Source organism: Seriola lalandi, unplaced genomic scaffold (genome assembly GCF_002814215.2).
Source record: "Seriola lalandi dorsalis isolate HSWRI2012SDOR001 ecotype SW California unplaced genomic scaffold, Sedor1 jcf7180002054470, whole genome shotgun sequence".
Taxonomy (NCBI): domain Eukaryota; kingdom Metazoa; phylum Chordata; class Actinopteri; order Carangiformes; family Carangidae; genus Seriola; species Seriola lalandi.
The window spans coordinates 692,147-718,610 of record NW_019525023.1 but is presented as its reverse complement, the minus strand read 5'-3'; the positions used below and the strand labels follow the sequence as shown (position 1 = coordinate 718,610).

Sequence of the window (26,464 nt, the reverse complement as noted above, 5' to 3'; positions counted from 1 at the left end):
TTCTTACATTTCAACAAAGATTGTACTAGAATAGCTTTAACTATTGGAATTTTAATGTGTAGCTATATATCTGGATAGCCATGCATAAAAATCGTTGGGGGCTCTCTGATAGACGTCAAGGTACTGTAGTGGTGGTTCAGATCCTTCAGGTTAAAAGGGGGTTACAGCTGGTACAGTGTAGTCTCTGTATTGCAGGCTTACAGAGGATATATTACGTGAATCCGGTAGATGGTGCTGTTGCAATGCCTCCAGGAGCCGGCTGCATCCAGAGCAGAGCGCAGCCTTTTAGTGTTGAAAACAGCCTTTACTGTAGTGGCCAGGCAGGCAGGCATATGTCTGTGAGGGCGAGAAGGAGCAGGATGACGGTTCTGGTCTCCCCGCCAGCCTTGATGGGGATTTAGATTTACAGTAGCTGCCCTGCTTTGTGGCCTTTGAAGGATGTACGGCGATGGAGAGGGCACTGTGTGGGACCGGGTCGGACGGCCCCACCGGGACTGCATGTGCTACCTTGGACCTCCTACTACTTTGATGCCGATGTAAGACATTTCAACTTTCACAAACGCCTCGCAGCCGAACGACAGGAGGCAGGACCTGTTGCGCACTTGATCTCCCAGGTGCATTGATAAAGTAAATTGACTTTAAGTGTTAAAAACATTCAATAGGTTACAGCTAAAGTCTTATTCTCTGTGAATTTCAATTATATTGTAAATGTTAGGGCTTTAATTGTATGGAGGCAGATTATAATTCTATAAAGAAAATATGGGGGCTGCGATGGGGATAATATGGCAGAGCAGGGGGAAATTATACACACCGATTTTGTGTGAATGGGTCAGTAAATAATGTTTTCCTTTCACATGTTGACGGTTTCATAACAGCTGAGAGGCTTCCAGGTCATCATTGTGCTACTTTGTCTGGTACATACATCACACAACAGAGCTTTATTGGTGCAACATTAAACGCCTCTGGTTTTAGTTTATTTCACCTGGTGGACACAGAATAACAAGTATTATCTGTGCAATAGCATGATATTAGAGAGAGGCTGCAGGCTGGGCGCAGTTTTGTGCTCCAGTGCCCATACATGATGCCCCGGAGCTGTCACAAGTGTTGTTTCTCCATCTCCACAAATCACACACGATCGATTCATTAGTTTCAAATTCCTATAAGCCTATAATAGGGGCTGCACGGTGCATAGTAGCCTATACAACAGTTGCAGGACCAGTCACTTTGGCTTAGTGTCTTTCACACTGTTGTTGTTCGGACGCAGGGCCAGTGAAGGATGATGATTTCTGTACTGTACAAGAGAGGCGCTGCAGGGGCCCTTAACAACACTGACTTCCCCTGCTTAAACCGAGGAGAACTCTTATCTTATCAAGTCCTATACAGGGTTTACAGGCTCCCTTTCCCTTTGCTAAGCGGTCCCACTTTGTCTTGTAGCCTAACACCGCCGCCCCCTTGCTCTTTTTCTTCCCAGCGGGATGCGCAAGTCGCCCGACGTGAGCCCCAGACGGCTTTCGGACATCAGCCCTCAGCTCAGACAGCTAAAGTACCTGGTGGTGGACGAGGCCATCAAAGAGGACCTCAAGTCCTCCCGCTCAGTTGAGGACATCAACAGCGCATCCATAGAGGAGCGGATACTGCGGATCACCGGCTACTATGGATATCAGCCTTGGAGCGCGAGCTACAAGAGTGAGTCAGTTTGCACACATGGAGATGTGGACTTCTGTAACATGCTGTGGTACATGCGGTGAGGTCAGGTAGGATATATATAAACTGCTGGCCCACACAATCAGGCTGTTAGTCCTTGACACACTCGATACAAACACTCACTGGATGTCAGGTAACATCAGTGACAGTGGGGTGTTACGCAGTGCGCCTCACTTCATGGTGCAGCTTGATGGTGTGCTATGACTGACATGGTTAGGTACTTAATGTGGGTGGATGGAATATATTTCCATGAGAGAGTATAAAGTTAACCAATGGGAACGCATCTGGAGGTTTCATACTGTTACTGTGAGAGTTCAGGGGATGATGGAAATCACTCTACCAGAGTGATTTTCACCACCGGTAGCATGATGTGTCCCCTCTTAAATCCCAAAACCTGTTTCATCCTCTTCCTTTAGGTCATATTCACCTGAATTTGATGTGAAGGCAAAGTACAACGGTTGCCGCTCCATGTACAGTGTGTGTTCTGCACAGAACAAAAATTGAGCTCATCTGAATGAGAGAATAATGATGGTGTCAGTCACCATGTCGCTGCCCATCTTCATCATTATTATCACTGCATCTAAATGCCCCTCACTCTGAGAGTTAGTTGCTAAAGCATGACTGTTGCTTTTGGTTGCCGCAGACGGAAGAGCTAATGTTTGCATCACTGGAGCTTAGAGTCAGACAGTAGGGATGTTGCTTGCAGCAGTTTGATTCTTTGAAGAAGAAAAAGTTGCCAACGCAGCTTTTATTTCCCTCTCTGCATCCCTACAGTTGATTTGCATTATGTATTTTTTTTGTGCACAGCATTAAACGCCTGGGTTGTAACTGTTCCAGATCCTGGATGATGCGATGGATTACAGTCTTGCTCCACTTGCTCTGTGGCTTCATCTGGGATTTCTCACTTGTGTGAGGAGAAGTCACAGTCTTAACGACTGTCTTTTGTCTTTTCAGAGCAGCAATGACAAACTAATGAACTAGTTTGTCATTGCTGCTCTGATGTGAGTACATTCAGTAGGACTTTTGCTGGCTGACGACCTTTAGGCTGGTGGCAAATTTTGTAAATTTCATATGAGAGACTGCAATATTAAACAGCTGCTAGGCTACTTCAAAATTCATAGGCCTATACCTAACATCTGAACCCTGCAGACGTAACAGGACAGCTGCTGCTCAGATCTCAATTTGTCTTTGTTTCTTTCGTAACTACTGGTGCTGTGGCAGCGGAAGAGATGGTCATGTAAAGTGGAGTATTTCACTATATGTACTAATTCATTATTGAATATAGGGTACTGTGGTGACCATGACTCATGATTGAAATCATTTGTATTGTAACAAGAAGAGGGATGCATGTTTATTTTTCTGATGGAAAAAATGGCTGCCCAAGCAACAGTAGTTAAATATACCCCACTGTTGTTTACTTACATACATGTATTTTAAGTCTTTTTATAGACACTTTAACTCTGTGAACTGTATATAGTTACTTCAATCCCAATCTGAAATCACATTTTTTTTTATGTGCAGGTGATTTATGCACTTACTGGGTTTGAAACGGATTCATCTGACTTATTATCCTTTATGCAACTGCTGCTTTTCATTTAATTGCCTAATTAAAATTAGCTGTTGTGGAACAGACATAACAACAAGTAGCCTATTGCTTGTTAGAGTGGGTTGTGTTTTTATTACACTCAATGTGAGTTATGACACAAGTGCCCATTCTCCCAAAAGCACACAGACATATACCATCATATGAGAGAAATGGAGGCTTTAATTCCAAAAAAAACTATGTCCCACGTTCGGAAGAGAAATGTTCACCTGCACCAGTTGAGTCAAACAATGGAGTCTGTGCTATAAGTCATGTTGCAAATAAAATATTTCATGACGAGTTGCACTGTTGCATCAGACGTTTTTCCTGTGCGCATCAGGGGAAATGTCGCTTTCCAGTTAATTGCTGTCCTCAGTTTTTGCCTTCCAGGAAATGTTGGGTTCGTCCAGCTTGTCCCTTTTTCTATCAAGTGTAACCTGAAGTAAAATTAAAATATGCCACGTTCAAAATCAACACAGCTCTCAGCTCTTCCTGGTCCACCTAGTTGCAGCTGTGCTTTATGGTTGCATGCCATGTGTTGAATGGAATCAGCCCACAGCACCCGTCCAACACAAACACACACACACACACACACACACACACGACCCGACTACACAGGACACAGTGAAAGAAAGCAATGGCTGATGGCTGAAGAGTGGAGGGAGGGCTGAGGCTGAAGGCAGCCAGTTTTTGAGAGAGGTGGGAGGCTGAGTATTTCTCAGTAGGGTGCAAATAGATGGCTGTTTGTTTCATTTACCACCTACCTTGCCAAACTGGCACATGTGCTCTTTCACACAGGAGTAAGCAAAGTGGGGGGGAAAGTGGAGCGAGTAGCCGGCTATGATTGAGGCAGGGGATGAAAGGTGGCTGGTGTGACTTAGCTTTTCTGTCTGACTTAACGGATCATCTTAATATCCCGAAAACGAGGGTACAGGGATCATAAACACGGAGGATGCTGTCATTGCCCTCGGAGTGCAACCGCATATATAACCGAGCTAAGCACAACAAGAAAACTTTGGTCATTTATCAAACCTGCCTGTGAGCCACTTTCCAATGAGTGGTGTACATGCAAACTCAAAGCCGATTTAAGGAAGAATTCTGGTTTTCATACAGTAAATATTAGTGAATTATGCTGCACGTTTGTCCCTTGTATGCCTGGATGTGACAGCTCTGCATTCAGGCTGTGATTAGCATGTTTGGACTCAGCTATGTGTGTACTCAGCTGGCTGCATTTCATGTACAAGCAATGTCCTCTGTTTGATTCTTGTCTCAGACTTACATGGCATCTCTCTCTCTCTATCCACTGGAATAGATGAATAAAACCATAAATATAGCCAAAATGCCAGTAATGATTACTCTTCTCAGTGAAGATGAACAAATTGTTGCACATACCCTGCCTGAGAGAAAAAAAAGTTTAACTCCACTTTGAAAATGGCCATAGATAGTGGGATTGATGTCTATATCAAAGAAAAGGTCACTGGTTACTAGAGAAAGGTTACTGGAGAGAATATTTGAACTACTATATATATATTTATACAGTGGGAGTCCAAAAGTCTGATACCACATTGAAAATCTCTAATATTTTCACCTAAAACTGGGGGGAAAAAAATCAGAGTTTAACGATTCAGAAACATTTAAACACATAAGCAAATTTGGGGCCTTGACCAACTTAACTCATTTGTTCAAAAGGTCAGATTTCCCTGAGTTTTATCTCATCCATTGAAGTGTGCATTCAGACAACACTCAGGATTTGATCTGCTCATCAGAGGCTCGTTCAAGTAGCATTGTTGTAAAGGGAAAATGGCGTCAGCACTAAGTGAAAGTGTCAGAAGTCAAATTGTTACTCTAAGCAAAGAGGGGGTTTCTCTCAGTGACAAATCAAAGCTCGACTAAAGGTGTCTAAGGGGGCACTGCTTGGAACTCTAAAACACTTCGCAGAAACTGGATCAGTTGCATCCAAAGCAAGATCAGGCTGACCAAAAGTGGCCACACCCATCAGAAGATCAATACATCAAGCTCAGTTCCGTGAGAGATTAAAAGGCAACTTCATCACAGACACAGAAATTGCTAAATAAATCACGCAAGACTAAAATCAGCAAAAGTGCTGTCAAAAGAAAGCTGTCTTGTAGTGGTCCCAGAGGACGAGGAGCAGTTTCTAAGCCACTTCTCATGAGGGGAAACAAGGCCAAACGCTTGGGGAGCGGGGCTAAGAAACACCAGCGTTTCACAGGATGACTGGAAAAAAAGTCCTGTTTACTGATGAATTCAAGTTTGAGATTTATGGCAGTAACAACTAAGGAAGGAGACAAACAGGAGAGAATGATACCGCAGTGTATCAAACCCACAGTGAAACATGGCGGGAGGGATATTGTGTTTTGCTCGGACTTGGACATCTACACTGAATTGAGTACACCCTGACCAAGGAGAAGTACCACTCCATTCTTCAGAGACATGCTACACACTCTGCATCTTCCATACTGCAGCAGGATAATGACCCAAACACATATCAACGCTTTGCAACGACTACTTGGAGACCAAAGAGTCCTGCCTGTCAAGGACTTTTCCTCCACAGTCACCTGAGCTCAACCACATCGAACATTTATGGGGGCACTTGAAGACTGAGAAAGCAGTCTGTTACATCACAAGAGGCCTCTGGAAGATTATCATCAGGGTCATCAGGTTCTGCACAAACTTGTGAAGTCCGTGCAAGCTCGAGTGCATGCGGTCACCGAGCGGGACAAACCGAGATATTCTGAAATTCACGTACACTTTTCAAAGATTTAACTTTTTACTCAGAACAGAAGTATCTTGACTAGTGTTCTCAGACTTTTGGACCCCACTGTATATAAACTGGCCTATAGTTGTAACATATATATAATTTGTATTTAAGATTTAGATCTGCTCTGGATGGGAAAAGACTTGTACTGTCTACATTCAATCAAAGAAGCAGTTGATTGCGCATTAGAGCAGGCAACGACCCTTAGACTTTCACTGGTCAGCTGTGAGATAAAATGCACTGGTACCATCAGTGCTGCAGAACCTCAGACATATTATCTTTCTCATTATGTCCGTTCACCATGGAGGATTACTGCTGCTGAGTTCAAATCAAATGTTATCTTATAAAACCGACCCACATCCTGATTAATGAAACATAAATTAATGTTCTCTTCACAGAATTGAGTTTGATATTTGGTATTCATGAACACTACAGTTGGTCCATGGACAACACCAGGGTGAAAAGCTTGTTTTACTTCAGAGCCTCATAGAAAGAAATAGTTTTCTCTAAGATAAGGCCTCTGTCTTGTTTGTGAAATTCTCTTTAGGTTTTTACAAATTCCACTGAGAAGTGAAACATTTGTCAGACAAACAGACTTTGTTCTTATCCTAATTTACTCGCACTATCCATCACAAATGTGGCATCCCCTCTGGTGCAAATTTAGAGCTTCACGAGGCATGAAATGAGATTGGATTCTATTTTGGGCCCAGGGTTTTGGCATGGTGAGACGCAACAGTGGAGCAGGTTGGAGAGCGCCCGTGTAGCGATGCACACTGCTGGCAGTAACAGGGCAGCTGGAAGGGACGGGCAAGGTGTGGGCCCATTGTGGCTGATGACGAGAATGACTCCGTTCAGCTCAGCTGGAGCTCAGGAGAAAGGAAGTTATGCAGATACACGCTGCTCTGCTCCTTACAGATACATGGGAAAGGCACTCTGGAAATGTAGTCAATCACTAACTGAAACAGAAGTAAATGAGGGAGGTTGAAGAAAGTGAGTGTCCATGATTGAGTGACTGATGATCTATAGCAATATATAAGTCTGTGAAATTTTCCTTTAAATCTATAGCCTTGCCATTATTTACTTGGAGTGTAAATAAGACATAATGAGACAACAGTTCACATCCACATAGAGATACATCCATTGATCTGGTGGGTAGAAAAAAATTTGTTATGTCCTCCTGTTCTCCGTGTGATGTGGCTATAAGCCTGGGAGTGAAACCTCCCCAAACTTCCTCCGCATCTGTAGCATTATTCAAGCCAAGCAGCTGCACACACAGAACGGGCACAAGTCCTGTCGTGTAGGCTGATGCTCAGTCAAGGGGCAAGCTCATCTAGGTATGTAAACAGAGTCACTGTTACACTCAAATTTGTGCATGTTCACATGCTCACATGCACCGTCATCCACAAAGAGACAGGGCAAAGACAGATAAAAAGAAATGGAGACTGTACAGTATTTAGGTAAACAATTCATTTCCCTGCAGAATTTCATCTCTGTACAGCTCTTTCTTTATGCATACATTTTTAAAGAACTGCTGCATGTTTTAGTGATATGCATAACATACAACATACAAAAAAAAAGTCATACACCCAGAGGACTTGAACAGTATGATATATTTAATATTTTATGTAAATGGGTTATATGACAGTGGGACAGATATTTATGAGATTATTCAGACATACAGTCCTTATGCACTTGTGGGTGTTTATGAATCAATAACCATGGAGTCTTACCATTCACGGAAGGAGCTGAGGCATTGCCTCTGGAGGAGTACGAGTACTGAGCAGCAAATTATCCTGCCTCAGCTCTCAGTCAACCAAAGGGACTAGAAAATCAGTAACGAAAAGGATCAAGCACACAGTTCAATGGGAGAGATATTTCTGAAGGTGTCTTTTCAGCTTGTCCTGATTTACAGCAAACTATAGTCAGCGTGGTACCGAACGTATTGACCCAGTAACAGCCCAACGTTTTTTAATTTGGTTCAACATGTTTAAAGATTCATTACTGATACAGCTTTCAAGGTTGCAGTGTTTGCCATGTCTTTGTCAAAAAAGTTGCCATTGTTTAGGCGCACCAGTCATAGCAGTTTCCAACCTCAACCAGCCTTTAAATAATTTTCCCACTGTGTTAAAAAAAAAACATTTGAGCTCAATGTTTCTAGTTTCATGTTCTACACAAGCAGTGGAAGTAAGGCTCCTATGAACAAATGTATTTTAGGCTTTAAAAAAAACCCCAACATCTCCATTACATTAAAAGCAGCTTCAGTTGCGTAACATCACATCTATAATTGAGGAAGACGCATAGATCATCACACACCTGCTCCTGAAGTTCCCGCTTGTGCCCAGTGGACTGGAGGACCTGCAAAATCAGCTACACCAGTTTTTATGAGGAAAACCTCCAGTTTCGTCGCTTTCAGCTGCTCGTCTTTACCCCCAGTGTCATTCTAAAGCGGTGGAGATGATGAGCATGGATAGAGAGCAGCAAATGAGACTGGCAATTCAGTGGGCTTGAAATAGAACTGTGAAAATGATTCAGTCTTAGTTCAGAGCTGGATATTTCTTAGAGGACCTATTTGGTATTTCTTGCAGTGGGACAACTTTGCTTAATGGAAAGCAGAGTGATAAATATTCTGCATGCATGAACTTGGGGAGCATCTGTATGTTAGTGCTCGTGTTCCTCAGAATTAATCCTGAAGACGGTCGTGCTGACTGAGTTACAGCTGTAGTGCTGCGGTCTCAGTGCTCACTCTTCCTTATAATGGAAATCCTGCCAGTTTAATGCCAAATCCTGTCCTGCTGTCATCCCTTTCTCCTCCTCGCTCCTTTTATCTGCCGTTAATTAGAACTTGTGAAGTGATGACTCCTACCTCTGCGTAATTAATCCAGGGTCTACTGTGGCCATACACAGCACATCATTGTCTGTGTTAGCCACAGAAGAGCGCTGCTTGGGAACAGGAAGAACAGAGTGTAAATGGGGTTGTGCAAGTAATTAGGAAGGCTTATTTGGGCATCTTAAATGGGAGAGGATGAGGATTGATGGCAGTTTGTTGCACTGATACAAACACAAACCTTCACCAACTGCTATTAAGCAGTTTAAATTGAGCGAGACTTTATATATTTTTTTGTGTATATCTGTTGTGCTTTTAGCAGTTAGAAGAGCAAGTGTAGACATCATAAACCTAATGGAAAAAAATGGTCCAAAAATAATCATACTGGATAATAGTGCATTTTTGACACTAGCATCTGTGCCAGGTGCCAAGAGTAAAAGTGTAGAAGAGTAAAAAAAATATTCCAGTCCTGTAGATTTAGCACTGGTTTGGGAGAAAGTGATGTATCAACTGACCTAGTTATAAAAAGTTGGGCATTGCTGTCACAGCCCTGTGTGTCCTCTCCTATTTCATAGAGCAAGATTACCCATTTCCATTTCAATCGTATTAAACTCCCAGCAAAAATGAGCTTCCTCCACCTTTTCTGCCAGTTTTTCATATCCCATGACCACCACATTATCTTCCTGTATTAAAATTGTCTTTCATATTCTGTATTACTAGAGCAATATGAAGGTTGGTGTGAACCCTGCTGTGCGACCGACAGCTGACCTTCTTACCGCATTCAGAACTGAGAGTCCGACACTACAGGCGTTAGTCACACTTCTTCCATGTCAGCTGATTAAGATGGTGTTCCAATTAGAGAAGAATGGCTCCATAACTATTGTCAGAATACAGTGACATATTAGAGCTGCATTAATCAACATTTTTATATTGGAACCAATGACAGTGTAATGTGAAAAAGGTTGCAGACAATGAGGGACCCACATAGAATGATCACCCCTTTAACTTTAATGTGTATTAGCTTCTTCCTGCTTCCTGTTTTGGTTTTTCAGCCCACAGCTTTTCTATTTTGGTTCACTGTCACTTTCATCAGTGTAGCAGCAATAAGAAAAAAGAAAATACATATTATACACTTATACACATACATACACCCCTGTGCACCTAATGAGTGCCACCAGAGGTGTCCAAAATAACACAAAAATCAACTTCAACACCACCATCATTAAGCTTCCAACTTGTCATTTGCTGTAGCACGCTGCTACAAAAGCCTTTCCTCTTAGACAGATAGTAATAGTTTGCAAGAGCACAACTACAAACACAACAAGGCTGTAAAGGCAGACTGGTGAGTAGATCAGTTCCCAACAACCTCTGTAGGTTCATTTACCACTTGTTAGCATCCACCTGTTTTAAGAGATGTAAAAAGTGGGGTATTAACTGGTGTATTTTATGTCGTAGAATACGACGTGAAAATGTCTTGAACTTGTGTTAACCCATTCAAAAAACCCATCAACTTCGGGAAGAGGGAAGTGGAAGTGCAAAAATGCAAACTTATTTCTAGGGATGGGAATTGATAAGATTTTATTGATGCCAATGCCATTATTGATTCTGCGTATTGGTCAGATTCTTTATCGATTCCTGATCAATTTTCTTTGTGGAAAACAGCAGACACACCTGACTTGGCTTTGGCTATACAATGTAAACATAAGCCTATAGGCTATGCCTACAGCTTCATAAATGTTATCATGCCCATTCAAACATGCTCTCCAGATTTCAATGTAGAAATGTTCAAATATAAAATATTATTTATACTAATAAATACATGATGATAAATACAGTGCCCAGTATTCCCTGCAAATCAACATTTTATGTTCAATATTTAATCAATAGTCATGTGCGCTATTTATCCTCTGGACGGGTCCCACGGAGGTTGCTGCACAAGTTTTATTTTGGTGCACGCCCATAACGACGCGTGTTCACACGCTGTTTTGTTTGCAGCTGCTGTTTCCACCGTTGCACGTTGGCGTATATCAAACGCAATAAACAGTTGTATTTCACTCTAACTTTTGCCAGGCACAAAGTCACAGAACAACCCCGGATGTGGCAGGTAAGCAAGACAGACAAACCAAGAGACACACTGTGAGGCTAGTGTATCAGCGTAGATAGACTACAGAGAGATACACTGCAAGCTAGCACTTCACATTAGCCCACTGTTATTTGCTTACATCAAACTTTGAGAGGAGAAACAAGTTTGCTTACCTGATTGCTGTCGTAGTTTTTCTCTCTTTTCATGGCAAGAAGTTCAGCTTCATTCAATCAGCAAAGTTGTAAACATTAGACACCCACAAACCCTCACGGTGGGTTCGAGGACCTTGCGTAATTTGCGGAGGCTATGCAACTTGCGTAGTGAGCGTGTAGGCCTACAAGTTGGAATCGGTTCTCAACTGCATCCGGTAATCGACTCCCATCTATGGATACATCCATGCTCCCATCCCTACTTATTTCCAGGTTCCTGCAGCACTCTACCTATATTGATGTCGTTCAGTGTCTACTAGTTGTGGAAAGAGGAAAATGTTTCATCACGTTCACTATATGTCAGTGTTCATATTTTTTGTTAGAATGGGATCACGAAGTTGTAAATATATTGTTTTTCAGTGCACTGCAAGATTATTTACTTAACAGCATAACAGCTGTTACATTTATATCATATTCAGTGTACAATACATTAACCATAATACAGTCCTTCTGTTTCAATAAACAGAAATGTCAAAGCAATCATTACTCACTTGTGAATATGAGTCAGTTTACCACCAACAAATCAGAACACAGGGCAGTAAACACATGTGAGTAAACCTATTGTGTACAGTCTACCTCCCCCAGGGTCAACACGGTCTCATCAGCATTAGTGACTCATGTTGTCCAGAGGCTGAGGGTACAGAAAGGATGACTAATTCAAGTGTTAATTCATGTTTGTTTTAAACCTGATACTTTGTCCCTGAGGATAAATGAAAAAGATAAAGAAAAATCTTCCAATGAGATTAGGTGGACATTTATTTATTTAGCCATGGCTGATTATTTTCAGTTTAAACTGATGCTTAAAATTATGCAAGTGAAAGTTATTATTGAGTATTGTATTGTCAGTAAAATGTGTGTCAGTAAAATTCTATAGCAGTTGTTTAAGTAACTTTCATGGTGAACAAGACTACTGTATATGTAGTCAATCGGAAGACATCATCTGTCGAACATCAGCATTGGCTTGCCCAGAAAGAAAACATTCTGTTGTAATTCAGGGCTTTTTTGTCTTTGATTATCCTCTTTTTGTCCTTGCACAGTCATGCAACATCTGCTCATGCCACCTTTTTATTTCGCACCCTCGTGGCATTTCTTATGCATTGTACATGTGACTGAGCCTTTGCAACAGGGTGAGAGCTGCAGTCCCATCGATCAACCCATCTGCTACAAACTGCTGAACCTAAATCTATTCCAGTCTCATCCTCTTTGTCCTTGTTTACCTTCATTCTTTTTCTTAGTCACTTTTCTTTTTCAAGGTAATAGCAGGCAGGGATGTGGAGAAGAGAAGTGTATGTGTGGCCATTTATGTCACCGCTGCAGCAAAAATCAAGTGAACTCAGCATGTGACACTTGAGATTAATTTGGAGAGGGTTTCTGAGCAGCCATGCACAGCGTTTAGAAAATAGTTCACTCTCATTTGTTCCAGAGTTTGTTTACTTATCGGAATTTAAGAACGTATCACCCTGAGTGGTCATAGCAATGATATACTGTAGAAGTAGAACTGTTATCTGTTATCTTCAGAAATGGAAAAGAGTTTGTGGGGGAGGAGGGGTGGGGGTTGTGATGGTGCAGCCTGAGGCAAACCAGCAGGGGGAGAACAGTACAGTTAAGCCTCCAGGACACTGTGCTTGGTCTTACCATTGGAGGTTATATTCTCTCACAGAGCTTCCATGCTGATATTGTGAATCGCTCATCATGGTATAGCATCTTTTTTTTTTTCTTTTTGTCTAAAATTGAGGATCAAAGGAATAGTTTGACGTTGTGGGAAATTTGCTTATTTGCTTCCTTGAAAAGACTTAAATGAGAAGATCAATACAACTGGTCTGTAAATATGAATCTACAACCAGCAGCCTGTTAGCTCAGCATAAAGACTGGAAAAAGAATACCCTGATTCTGTCTAAAGGTAACTAACTTTACCTACCAGCACCATTAAAACTCACTCATTAACACATTACTGTACATCTCACTTATTTAATCGGTATGAACTCCAAAGTGTGAAAACAGAGGTAATATGTTGGATGATGTCTTAACTTGTTGCTAGGCAACCAGTGGAGACTGTAGGACACTGAGCCCAAGATATTGTCCAGCGGTAGAGGCGCTGGTACTGTAGTTGGATTTTGTTACCTTTGGACAGGGTAGCTGTTTCCCCTGTTTCCAGTCTTTTTGCTAAGCTAAGCTAATCGTCTGCTGACAGCAGCTTCATATTAATTGCTCAGATATGCAAGTGGTATCAGTGTTCTCATATAACTCTTGGCAAGACAGCAAATAAGCATATTTCCCGAAATGTCTAACTGTTCCTTCCAGTAAGCGGTGTGTTTCGTGATAGGATGCTGATGGTGTACACATACACACACACACACTACTGTAAATGTGTGAGAGCGAGATCTTTCCGGAGAGTGGTAACAGAAGCAACACAAAGTCTGAACAGATCTGTCAGAGAAAGACAGATGAGGCTTAAAAAAACAACAACAAAGAGGACCAACTGGATGAATCTATTATTACATGATAGAGACCCCCTGCACTTCCTCTGTAGTCTGTACAGGCGCTGATTGGCCAGCTAATTGTTTTTTCTGCATGAGAAAAAACAAAAAATCATCAGTGAATGTTTGACAGCTGATCCTTTGAGTGTGATGTTGTTCAAAGGGGAATAATCCTCACTGTGTGTACTCCAACTTCAGTCTTTTTGGAAAAATAATTTTTTGGTTTTATGAGATTTAATTCATGTAGATAGAAATTTGGACTACTAAGAGCTGATACATGTTGCTAACTCAAATCATAAAGAAGGAGGTGGTTAATTGAAATAGACAAGATTATACAGATGGATTGAAATTCTACTTGTAAACTGTACATCGTTGTCTCACCAAGTCTCTCAGTCTCTCAGTCCATCTCATAGATTATTGGTGTGCTCGCAGGAGTATCACTAATGACTGTGAGAGTGTAAGCAGTTGATTTCCTTTGGAATTCAAAAGCCACGGGCAAGTGCATCCGACCATCCCCCTGGTTCCTCACTGCATGTAGCGTTTCATAAATAGTGAACAATAGCACCGTGTAAGCATGGAGAACTCCCTGGATGATGAGTTTTCGCGAGCCCCGACTGTCGTAGATCTAAAGTGCTTTAAAGTCTCGATGCAGTACATTACAAACTGTTCAAGATGTTGAGCAGGACATGACTTAAAAGATATTTCATGTTCCCTTCTTTATGGGTTCTTTCAAAGCTCACTAACTGTCAGGATTTTTTTTAAGCAAGATGTCGTGCACTTTGCTTTTGGAAACCTCAACACAAAAGTAAAAGCACATTTTAGGTTTTTATGGTTTTATAGATTCTTGTAAAAGACTATAGACTAGAGATGGACAGTAAGTGTCATCATATTTCTGTATAATCACATCATGATCTAATGATATTGGCAACCACAAATTTGAAAATGGTAATGAACATTTAATATGTGCAGTAATAAACATGTAGCCCAAAAACATATTCAAAGGTCCTCAACATACAATCCATCCAGTCTGTCTAGCTGGGCGGACAGCTTGTCTGTCCAGCTGGATGGACAAGCTGTCCGTTCAGCTGTTCAAGTCTTCACATTTGGGAAGCTGGAACCAGGGAATAGTTGGTGCTTTAACAAAAAGGGTTAGATCAATCAATAAAGAAAATTGTTGCAAATTAATTGCCTGTCAATCAGCTGTGGTGAATTGACTATTCATTTCAGCTCTAAATGACTCAAATGATAAATTGCTTATAAAGATTGCTTGTGATTTTAACCTTATCTCTGGTTTAGGTTTTCTAGGTGTATGTATTTGAATAGAGGAGGGACAAAAAACAAAAAGCCCACTTCATTTTGCACTTGTTTTATCTAAGTGTTTTATTGTCCTTTTGGGACCCTGGCCCAGAGTATTCTCTGAGAGAGGCACTCTTGTACAGCTTAACATCAGGATTTAATTTAAGTATTAAATCAAGAGGTCTGCGATGGGGCTATGGTCTGTTGGTGCGCCAAGGGAGCGAGTCTTCCCCATGCATGTCACTATAAGTCATTATTATAACCCCCAGCCCCCAGCGTACAAAGTATTCAACGTGGGTCAGGAAATCAGGCAATTAAGGGAGCTGTGGATATGGATGAGAGCCGACAGCCAATCGAGGAGTGCAGAAGGAGCCAGGAAGGCTTGAACCTCCTCTCCCCCTCAGGGAGCTGACTGGTCCACATCCCTCAGCCCACTACATGTACAGAACAACCACTTAATCACAATGCTTATTCAAATCAAGCCAATGCACAGGGCTCCATTTGCCCAAGTACTTACTATGCACAATCACTCCACGCTTTAAGGGCAGTACTCTGACGGATCTGTTTGTGACTGAAAATTGTACTGAGAATTTAAAAGCTTTGATTACTGCTTTTTGTCTCCGGTGGCTTCCCAAAAATATGCAGTTTTGAGAGCGCTTTTGCTGTCTATTCACCCAGAGTTTTATTACATTAAATGTCAGTAAAATGAATCAGGGAAGAGCAGGTTTATAGCAGGTTGTCTACATTAAATAAGACTTTTTTTAAAGTTTCTCTATGCACACAGCTTTTACAGGCTTTTATATCCTGGCCAAATAGTCTAAAAGACAAGAAAACCCGAAGATGTAGAGCATGTAGAGCACCTCGCTTCTTATCCTCAGTGTGAATTCAGGGTAATTACTGTGGAGAATGGAGCATGATTTCAGGGGACATTTGTCACCCATGTTGCTTACACTGCTCTTATAATGAGGAGACTTGCCTATAATGAGAACTGCTCCCACTGGAATGATGAATTGCCTCATTTTTGGCAATTCCATCACCAGCTGATAAAGAAAACAGACGCTCTGTAAACCCCCCATAACAAGCGTACAAAGCTGTGCATTTACAGCTTCGGGAACACAAGGGCATCAAGTTCTATTTTTGTCTAACACTGACTGCTCACTATTTGCCTGGGTGCGCTCGCTGTTTGAGGTTGAGAAGTGGAGATGGAGCAGGGAACGAGTGTGAATTTTACACCACTGACAGCGCACACACACACACCTGCCCCTGGCCTTTTGAAGGGCCTCCAACCACCTGCTGTATCGGGTGGAAAGATAGGTTCGCTAGTGATCAGAAACCAGTTTGATTAGTGTTGAAAGCAACCTGGCTGGACATTGCACACTTCAAAGACAAAAACGAACAGATCTGAAGCTTAATGATGACATGATTATACAGGTCAGAAGTACCCTCGTGAGAGAGACTTGTATATTGTTGCTACAGCTGCCAACTGTATTTAACTACTAGTCTCTTTCTTGGTGTTTGAACCTACTCCCTAGCTCTGAATTATTTACCACAAAAGGCAGAGTCCTTTGCCCAATTTTTGTCGGTCTGCCAACCTCAATTATGTTTAAGCAAGATGATTCATATCGTCAAATCGCTGCATAATTGAGGTGTAGTGTCTCAGGTGTATTACTTTACCTGCACAGGATGTTCACAGTTCTGTCAGCAGTCCCTACAGCACCCTGTGTCACAAAGATGGAGTTTAGTTGAATCCTTCGTCACCGGTCCCGTGTCACTGTCAGGGAGACAGGCAGTCTGTTTCTGCAGGAGTGTGAGTGAGTGAAAGGTTGCAACAGGTCCTCTATGTCCTCCCTCAGCTGCAGAATTCTGGGCCTGGTCGCTGCTCAGGCTCAGATCATGTTATTTTCATGTGTTGTTCAGTTGCTTTAATGAAGAGTTACAGGATTGGCCCGGCAGTTAGTGAGAGTGTCTCCAAACAAAAGTTAGAGGTTTGATCCCCTGTGTGGCCAAACATGTTGAAGCATTTTGCAGAAACAGAAATAACTCCTCACTCCTTCTGCAACACCTTTCACCAGCAGTAACATACTGGCTTTTCAATGCCTTAACCCAACTAGAGAGGCAGAGAAGAAGATCCGCAGCTTGAGGGATCAATAAAAGTACATCAAAAATTCAGGAAAGAAAAGAAATTCTGTGGAGCCTTGTTGAAATTCATAGTGCCGATTGCTATTCATGTTAATAAGCTTTCGTTAACGGCGTGGGTGTAAAATAACCTGCATTTTCATCAATGCATGAATGCTGCCTGTGTATGCCTCGGATATACAGAAGGTAGACAAAATCATGTTAATACTTCCTGAAAAAGAAATTAACTCAAATTAACTGCAAACACTGATATATTACATCATATTCAGGTACATGAAAGTAACCCCAAAAAATTTGTTCATTATATTTTTTGCAGTGAGTTTGAACTTATGATCGCTGTTAGAAGTTGTCAGTGTTTGGGATGTGATGTTTTGTTTTGTTTTTTTTTAATAAAACCAAAACCAACCAACAAAACAAATAACCTGTGAATCCAAAGCCTGATATAGCAGATTTCAAACAAGGAAGGGAAGTCAGAAAGCATTAAAGACCCCCTCCAATAAAAATCAAGTTAAAAACCTTGTTGACATGTCCAAATTGTGTTTTTTCTTTATATATAATACAAGGCATATCATGAGCGAAATAAGCAGTCAACACCATGACTGCTTATTTCCACCTTAGAACTGCAGTGAACCATAACAACGGATTCAGTACATAAAGCTAACAAACAACATAAACAAATAAAAGATGCTAACTGTTCTGATACGTCTGCTAGTTGCCTCTTTTGTCGCAGCCCCTCTAATCTGAGTCTGGGTCAAACATGTGGCTGAGTCTCTCTGATGTTTCCTCTATCACAGACCATCTTAATATGTACTGCTCTTTCACCAGTCAGTGAAACCATATCAGTACAGAGAGCAAGAGTTTGCATTAGCACAACCACTAACACTGTGTCAGCCACTCTGATACATCTTCTACATTTACACACATTTTATTTGGAACCTCAAGAGACGGACTGACTTGTTGGTTTAGATCTTTTTATGGGGATTTTAGACAACCTATTTACTAAATGTATTCAACCTAATACTGCCCACCTTTGTAGCTGTGTGTTTATCAGCTACTTAAAGCAATTATGTATTTCCATTTTTAGAAACCCACCATACATGGCTGCTAATAGAGTTGTCAGTGCTTTTCAGGTCACCCTGGACTCACTGTGGCCCTTTGTCCCTCCACTATGAAGGATGTAGTGTGAAAAGATCAAAAATGGGAGTGAGTGCCTCAAATGTGACAGAGCTCTAATAATGTCTACAGAAAGGACATGAAAGAGAGGAGAAGGTGAGAAGTGATCACAGAGAGCCACCATGCTGTTTGTGACTGCTTTTCATTTTTATGTGTGTGTGTGTGTGTGTGTGTGTGTGTGTGTGTGTGTGTCTGTGTCTGTCTGTGTCTGTCTGTGTGTGTGTGTACTGTGGTGGTGTGTTCTTTCTGTGTGGCTGTGTGCCTCCAAATGTCTATGTCTGTTTTTATATTAGTGATGTGCACAGCATGTGCTTGTGTGTTTTTTGCGTATGTGGGTCACTTCATCACCTTTCATTACTGCTGTCCCACTTTTTGCTCCACTGCTGAGCTGCAGTTTGATTTCTTGGTCATTTTTTCATCCAAACTCAGAGCAGAGGTGTCTTCATGTCAATTTTTTCATCACTGTGTACATGTGGTCACAGTGCCCCCTACAGGCACAACGGAGGCTTTGCAGTGTCAGAATATTGTCCCCAAAGGTTTATCAATAATTGGTGTCAAATCAAGGCATGTGTTACATGTATGACAACTTTATATTACCATTTTCTTTCAGATCATACACTATTGTCTCAGCAACATTATTTATATCATATTTTTTTTTACATGTTTTGGGGCTGTATCTATAAATTACTTGGTGCACAACTGGAACAAAATGCACCATCCAAGAGTCTATTTTCTTTTCATAAATATAGTTTTATAGTGTAATAGAAAAGATTAGATCACATGATATGTTTGAAATTCAAGCCCACACGTTTCAGGCTTCAATAATAGCCTGATATGAATGCAAGTGGCGGAGAGAAGCTTTTGGAAATGCTGCCCCATAATTACAGCCATTGAGAACAATTTGAATAATGTTAAGCACAGTGAGATAAGTGCAGTTTAAAGATGAGCCGCTTCAGCAAATAACACCTGGGAGGATTTTTGTGCTTCACAACCAAAGACGGATCTGAAAGTTAAAAATGCATTCAATGTAAAGTTCAACACTGGACAGGTGCAAAATTAAAATCAAATTTACCAAACCATATCCTAAACTTGAAGTTGTTCGGGCTGCATTTCCTGTCCAGTAAACCTTGAAGATTAAATAGTCATACTATGGCTCGACAATAGAGGGAGCAAGCGACATTTATTAGAGGGAACAGCATAGATCATCTCCAAAGGGAAATTTCTCTCTTTAACCAGCAGTCGGGGTCCAAGGGTCAGTTTCTTTGATCATGAGGTGAGTAGGAGTTAACTTGCTTCCTTCAGGGTAATGTGACAGATGCAACCATACTAAAGAATCTCGGTCCTCTTATTAGCAGATGTTATCACTAATACCAGAAAGATGTTGGTTAGAGAGGCTTGAGTCCTGGACCAAAAGGATAAAACTGGGAGGGGAAAGAGGTTGTAGTACTTTCCAGTTATGTAATTGCATATGTGATAAGGGTGTCCCTGTAGATTAGACCCTGACTCCCATTAAAATTTCCCTGATTGAATAAAATATTAAAGATACAGTATATGTGCAGTATTTGTAAAGATGATGCATACAGAAAGTGCTTAGAGAAGATGTGGTAATTATGTTGAGCCCGCTGACTCTGGAGCGACAGACTGATTTCTAACAAGGACCTTTTTCCTGTGTCTGTCCAGTGTTGTGTGTCCTCCAGCCTCTACATGATCTCAGCCAAGAAAAAAATCTGTGGCCTAATTGACTCTAGAACCCATAAAAGAAGATCGATGTCATTAAGGAAGTCGTCACATTTACTGCACATGTAACGAGCAGTGAATACTCTGCATACTCTCAGTCTAGTCACCACCGTCCACATGCACAGAGCCCCTGTACTGGACCAAAACCTGTGGGTCTGCCTGCACGTCTGCACCACAAATCAAACTTTTACATATCACATGTTGTACCTCGGAAACAACCTTAATTGGAAAGGAGAAATGTGCTGTCTGGCGCTGCTTCCTCCAGAGAGATGTAAATTTAATGGAGACTCACTCTTCCTGATTAAGCGTGGGCCACGGGGATAGAGTGCGATTATAAGGGCTATCAGGAGGTATTGCAACTTGACGGCACTTAATAGATAGTGCTGGACTTTATTAGCTGTGGTAGTAATTTAGAGGAAGTCCCGCCTTAAGTGGCAGCCAGTCTCGCTCTTTCTGTCTTTCTTCTAGACGACATTGGGAGGGAAGTTATAAACTCTCTTACACAAACTAAGATATTTGACTATGACAACTTCATCTCAGAAATTGTGATGTGCAGCTCTCACTTATTCCTGATATTTTATTGACCATAATGAATAATGATAATTATAATAATAACATAAATCAAGAAAATGATGCGTGTAATCTCTACGGGATGTTATTGTACAGCCAACCATCTATGGAAACCTTAGAACTTGCTTGAGCTGCCACTGAATACGTGTCCAGCTAGTGGAGACTAAAGAGAGGACTGTACACTGCATATCTGCATAACTGCAAATCATTGTGGACAGCAGCACCAGAACTTAATTATATGGAGGTCATTGGAGTTGACTGACAGTGTTTATTCCATCATATAATTTCATGCTGCTCTTTTTCTGCAGAGAAGATATATTACAATAATTCACAGAGGTATTGATTTCCCCAGACAAGGGATTGATTTGCAAACAGTCTCATTAAAAATCATTTTGAAGAGTATGTCTTATGTGGAAATTCTCTTCTGATTACAAAAACCACCAGCCTATATTTTAATGCATGCTCTCTCTAAAAACAGTGTTGGCCTCGTCGTATCAATTCCAGTATGACAGCATTTCTAAGTGAAAGGTTTCAAGCGTGGATGAAAGATCAATGCAAGTGTGAGTCACCATGTACCTCTGCAATGTAACTAAAATGGAGAAAGTGTTTTGGCAACTACCCCCCTGCACCCCCCCTCCCCCCAGGGGACCCTGCTGAGGCCATTAATCCAATAAACTGCTGTTGGTTGCAGTACCTTGACAGCCGCTTGCCCCCACAGATGAGCTGTGTCTGCTCTGAAGATGTATAGGGCCCAGGAAGAGAGAAAGTTAATTTGACTTGACCTTTCTGGTACTTGAAACAAGCTGTTATTTCAAACTCTATGCCACAACTCCCCCCCATCCCCTTCCTTTCCCACCCTGGGAATTGTTATTAAGTGTGAGTGCAGTGAGACAGACTCCTCTTCAGCTTTATAATGAACCCTGAGCTCTCATGTTTACAGCTCCGCTACCTGTTTTCCATGCTAAGCCAGAGCCAGAAGTGACCTGGACTGGAACGCTGGTGGGAGAGATGGCTCAGAGATTAAAATTTCACTTATTTTTTTCTTCAAAGAAGCAAACACTGAAAGCCTCTCTTCAGTTTATCTCAAGGAGAGCATTGCCAATATCTCTTATTAATATTAATCACTTCACCATCAAGATTCATAGTAATATTAAAATTCATTGACCAATCTCATATGCTTATCTCATATTGCAAAATTTGATGATGACTGTTCATTTTTAATGAACTGGGGAAAGTTTGCAAAAGGTAATGTCTAAAAGATCAAGCTACTTCATTATTTAATGCCGCCATGCTAGCATCTCTGTGAGCAGTGCTAAATGCTAACATGCACACAATGATGATAATAGGCTGATGTTTAGAAGGTATGATGTTCATCCTGTCCACCATCTAAGTCACGTGAGCACAAAATACAAAGACGATCAGAGGGTCTTCAGGGTTTATTACATTTCAGGGAACATGAATGTGTTAACAAAACTTAACAGAAATCAATACAATGTCTCTCAAGACGGCAAATAAACCTCATATTGCCACTTCAGGCAGGCAAAAATCAGGGCATCACCAAAGTCACACGGCCACATCATCTGGAAAACTTTTTTTGCATAGGTACATGTTGAGATATTTTAATGGATAAGTGAAAATTTGGATCCAGCTGGTGCCACTAAGGGAAGTGTCAGAGGATCTCCAGAGTTATAATCTGCTGGAGGCCATGGGAATCTGTTCCAAATTTCATGTCAATACAATCCAACAGTTGCTGAGACTTTTCACTAACAAATGAAAATGTCAACATCATGGTGGCACAAGAGGAAAAGTCAGTGGATCACCAAAGTCAGTGAATTTCATCCTCTGGAGACTATGAATGACTGTAAAAACTTGCCTGGCAATCCATCCAACAGCTGTTGAGATATTTCTGTGTGGACCAAATAGTGGACCAGCAGACTGACAGACAGACATTACCATCATTAGAGGCATGCCACTAGCATCGCTAATGCCCTAGCAACATTTGATCATTATCTTTGTCTGACTGATAATGGAAATCTAACTGCTAAAAAGCTGTGTTTTGAGCTCATTTCTATTCGTCTAACATAAATATAGAGATTATGTGTCCCTCCCAGCCAGATCATCCAAAGAGTAATGACTGTTCTAATGTTAACCTTTGTGATTGATTTTTTTTTATGCCAGTTTTGAAAACAAATGTTAAGTGAATAAATCTGACCTTTGCTGTGTGAAAGTCGAAGAAAGATTTCACCACTTGCTTTTCTGGTCGGACACACTCTGCTCTCATGCTATTTCGGCAAGAAGTGAAACCGTCTCTAAGCTTCCTTAATTTCAGCTGAGCAAAGGCTCACATTAAGTAGTTGTTATTTGTGTCAGACAAGTAATTGATTTGTCTCAGATCAGAATTAGCGGTGTCATTGGATAGTAAATGCCAATAACAAATCTGTTAATGTTTGGCAAAGAGGCAACTACAACAGCTCCGACAGTACCAAACATACTGTGCACTAATTAAGCCTGGCACATTTACTCACATTGGCACTATTGGTTAATGTAGATCAAACAGCAAGAAATCATTCTCTCTCACTCTTACACACACTTTTTAGCACTTCAGGTCAATCATCTCCCAATATCAAGTGCCCTGTGCAGTCTTGTTTGCAGCTGAAGCCCTTTTATGCATAATCAATAAAAACTGATTTTCAGACCACCTTGTTTTCCTTCTTCCAATCCTGCTCTGTAGGATTACAGTAAACAGCTGATTTGTAATTGCGAGGGTGGTGAATACCAGATGTATTGGCTGGATTAAGATTAAGATTAAAAACTTGATTTTAACTCTCAAGAGTCAGGTCAACTTTTCCATCAAATACATTTCCATTGCAATTAGTCTTTCCCTGGGCGGGATCAGCCCCACACCAATGTCTTGTTATAGCTTGTTTGCTGGCTATAACAAAAATCTTTGTTAGGTGTCTGTCCTATAGCCACCTCAATTTTCTCTAGAAGGTTATATCCCAATATTTTATAGTTGCATTTACTGTCCCAGAAAAGATTGATATGAAGCATTTCCACGTTTGGTTGATAACATTATAGCAGCGCTGGTTGTATGAGCTGGAAAATGACTATGGCTTCCCTCATTATTCAGCATGAACAAACATTTAAGAAAAATACAAGCCTCTCACACTAGAACACTCCACTGTACATGCAGGAATAATCGCCTCTCGTCCCGGATCTGCTTCCATCAGTCTCTGGGTAGAAATAGGGATTCAGAAGGCTGTGCTGATGCAGGGAACCTCAAAGGATTTGGCTTTTTACACTTCTTTATTGCTCGTACACGCTAAGCCCTATTCATATACGGTATGTGAATGTGTGTTAGGGAGAGAGAGTTGTCATGTGGTGTCGTAGAGCTTGGACTGGTTTGATCCTCCTCCGTGTTTGCAGATAAAAGTCTATGAGTCACTGACTGGGCTCTTTTAATGATCTCACCCGCTCCACCTATTTCCACCTCTCTGTCTTTTCTATCAATAATAGCGAGTGCTCCTCCGACTGAATCTTCATGTTCTTACCATATCACTGGAAATTGACATAATTAAGCTAGTTCCCAAAGACAGCTGGCAGCTGCAGAGCCTGAATGGGACTCACATAGACGCACACAAAAAAACTGGAATTTTTCACCGTGACACACACCAATATAATTCATAGGTGACGTGTTTATAATGTTTATCCATCAAACATCCTCTGCTGCCCTATTAGTTCATTCACTGTGAATTCTTTCACTTCATCCATTAGCTCCCATCCGCTGTTCCTGACATTTTTTTTTTTTTTTGTTGATATTTTTCAAACCCAAACACAGAAGGAGTGGGAAGCAAAGGAAAATAGTAAAGGATTTTGTGGATTTTGTTGCTCAGGGACATCAGAATGGGTCTGGGCAGAGGGTTTTTCGAGCTGTCTGTCCTAGTTAGGCAGGGCAGGGGATTCTTCCTGAGTGTGAGGTACAGTCTAAGCAGTGAATTATTCAGTGCGGCTTCCTTTAGGCATGCCCATACTCAGCACTCACACACATGCAGCGCAAGCCACTGCAGACACACATATTTATGTCTTTAAGGACATTAAAGCAGTGTCACAGGGACAGCAAGGGCATTCTCAGATCAATACTGAGCAGTTCAATTTGTACTGTGCCACTGACAGCAATCTGTTTTCCCTCTGGTGTATTATCTGTGTGTGTATAATGGTTTCTGTGACATGTGGAATGACGTGATAACAGAAAAGGGGGAATCAGGCACAATTTCAGTTCACCAGCTCCGTGTTGAGCAGCTCTCAGTTTAAAAAAGCTGTGAAACTCAATGTGAAGCTCTGAATTGTCACTTCAGCTTTCAAAACCAATTTCTGTTGTTGGTAGAGAGAGAGAGAGAGAAAGAGAGAGAGAGAGAGCTCAATGGGACATGGGACACGGGACACTCAACCATGTGTTCAACACCTCTCATTCGCCTCTTAGATGAGCCTGAAAATGTAACCCATCTCGAAGCTTTTACCAGAACAACTTCAACCCAGCCTCAACACAGGATATATATATAGGCCTGCAGTTTATTGCTGCTGGTCTGCACTCAGTTTATTTACATTATAAAATGACCTCTATACGTATTAGCTTTTATTGTTAAGACGTGAAGTCGGTCATTCCCAGGCTGGATTTATAGCCTACTCCCAGGGAACAATGCAGCGTGTAATCCAGAGTTACTGTCTGTAATTATATCTCCCTGATATTAGCTTCGCTGTTTACTATCCACCTTCTCTACACCACCTCAGAGCTGTATTACGTTACTGCGAATGCAAACTGAGCATTGCCTACAGTGCAATGTGAATTTGTTTGGCTGCACTGCAACAGATACACCACTTGATCTGCTGTTGTATTTCGGACAAAGTAGTTATTCAGTGAGTGTCTACTGGACCTATATGTGGCATCTGCTTTTACTGCCAGCAACCAAAGTATCACCAAATGAACCAGGACTGAAATCTTACGGATTGTCTGCAATCAATGTCAATCAATATCAAACACACATAGCCACACAGCAAGGCAGAGAGAGAGAGAAAGAGAGAGAGAGAAAAGGGGGGGGGGGGTTATTCATTTGATTTGATCCATTTTTTGGGGTATATATTCAAAGAGTGATTCTCATATCATTAGTAGCACAAAACCAAGAATCGAGAAAAAATCTCTATAAACTGGGTTTTCAAAAATAATAGTTGATAATCCCTGTTCAGAGTTTATATCTTTGTGCTGCACAACAACACCTTAACACACTGTTAACACCAGACTATGCCAAGTAATGCATGTGAAGGACTGTATAATATTTGAACACATCCTTGAAGATATGTTCAGGAAACATCTGTCTTTAATTTCACAACCAGCACTTTTTGGTTTTTCTTCAGTTTCTGGGCTCATTTCTGAATAAATGGCAGTTCAGGTACAAGTGAAACTCTTATTAAATCCACAAACTGAAATTGAGGACGTACAAACACGAAAAACAGCTGTAAAGCCAGTTAATAGACTGTATTATAAAGTAGAGTCTGTGGACTTTCAATGAGGCTTAATTGCGCGGGTTCCACGTGGTCCCCGGATAAAACCATTAATTCGTTTCATTATATTTTAATTTACTAGAAACCCCACCAATTAGAGTGTTTACGGGCTAAACACCCCCACACCGCCCTCCCATTTCATCTGCATGTGTCCCATCATATATGTCAAAGGGTCCATATATAGCCCAGAGTTCGCCTGCGCCCAGTCAGTCCCATGCAGAGCTTCGTTAGCCCAGGAGGGACCACGGTCACGGGGGGTCGGGGAGGACAACCGGGCACGATTGCTTCGGGACAGGGGGTGGTGGGTGGTGAGATGTGTATAAGAGACAGACTGATGGGTG

At 41.4% G+C, this 26,464-nt stretch overlaps 1 protein-coding gene across 1 annotated transcript in view; it reads left to right on the top strand.

Annotated features, from left to right (window-relative positions):
• The first annotated feature begins 365 nt into the window (after positions 1–365).
• The window catches only part of slc35f3b (solute carrier family 35 member F3b), a 49,586-nt gene continuing 23,487 nt past the window's right edge, over positions 366–26,464 (top strand). Inside the window, exons 1-2 of the mRNA XM_087175431.1 lie at positions 366–536; positions 1,472–1,686. Coding sequence (XP_087031557.1) covers positions 439–536; positions 1,472–1,686 — 313 coding nt within the window. The 5' untranslated portion in view covers positions 366–438. The remainder of the gene's footprint in view (positions 537–1,471; positions 1,687–26,464) is intronic.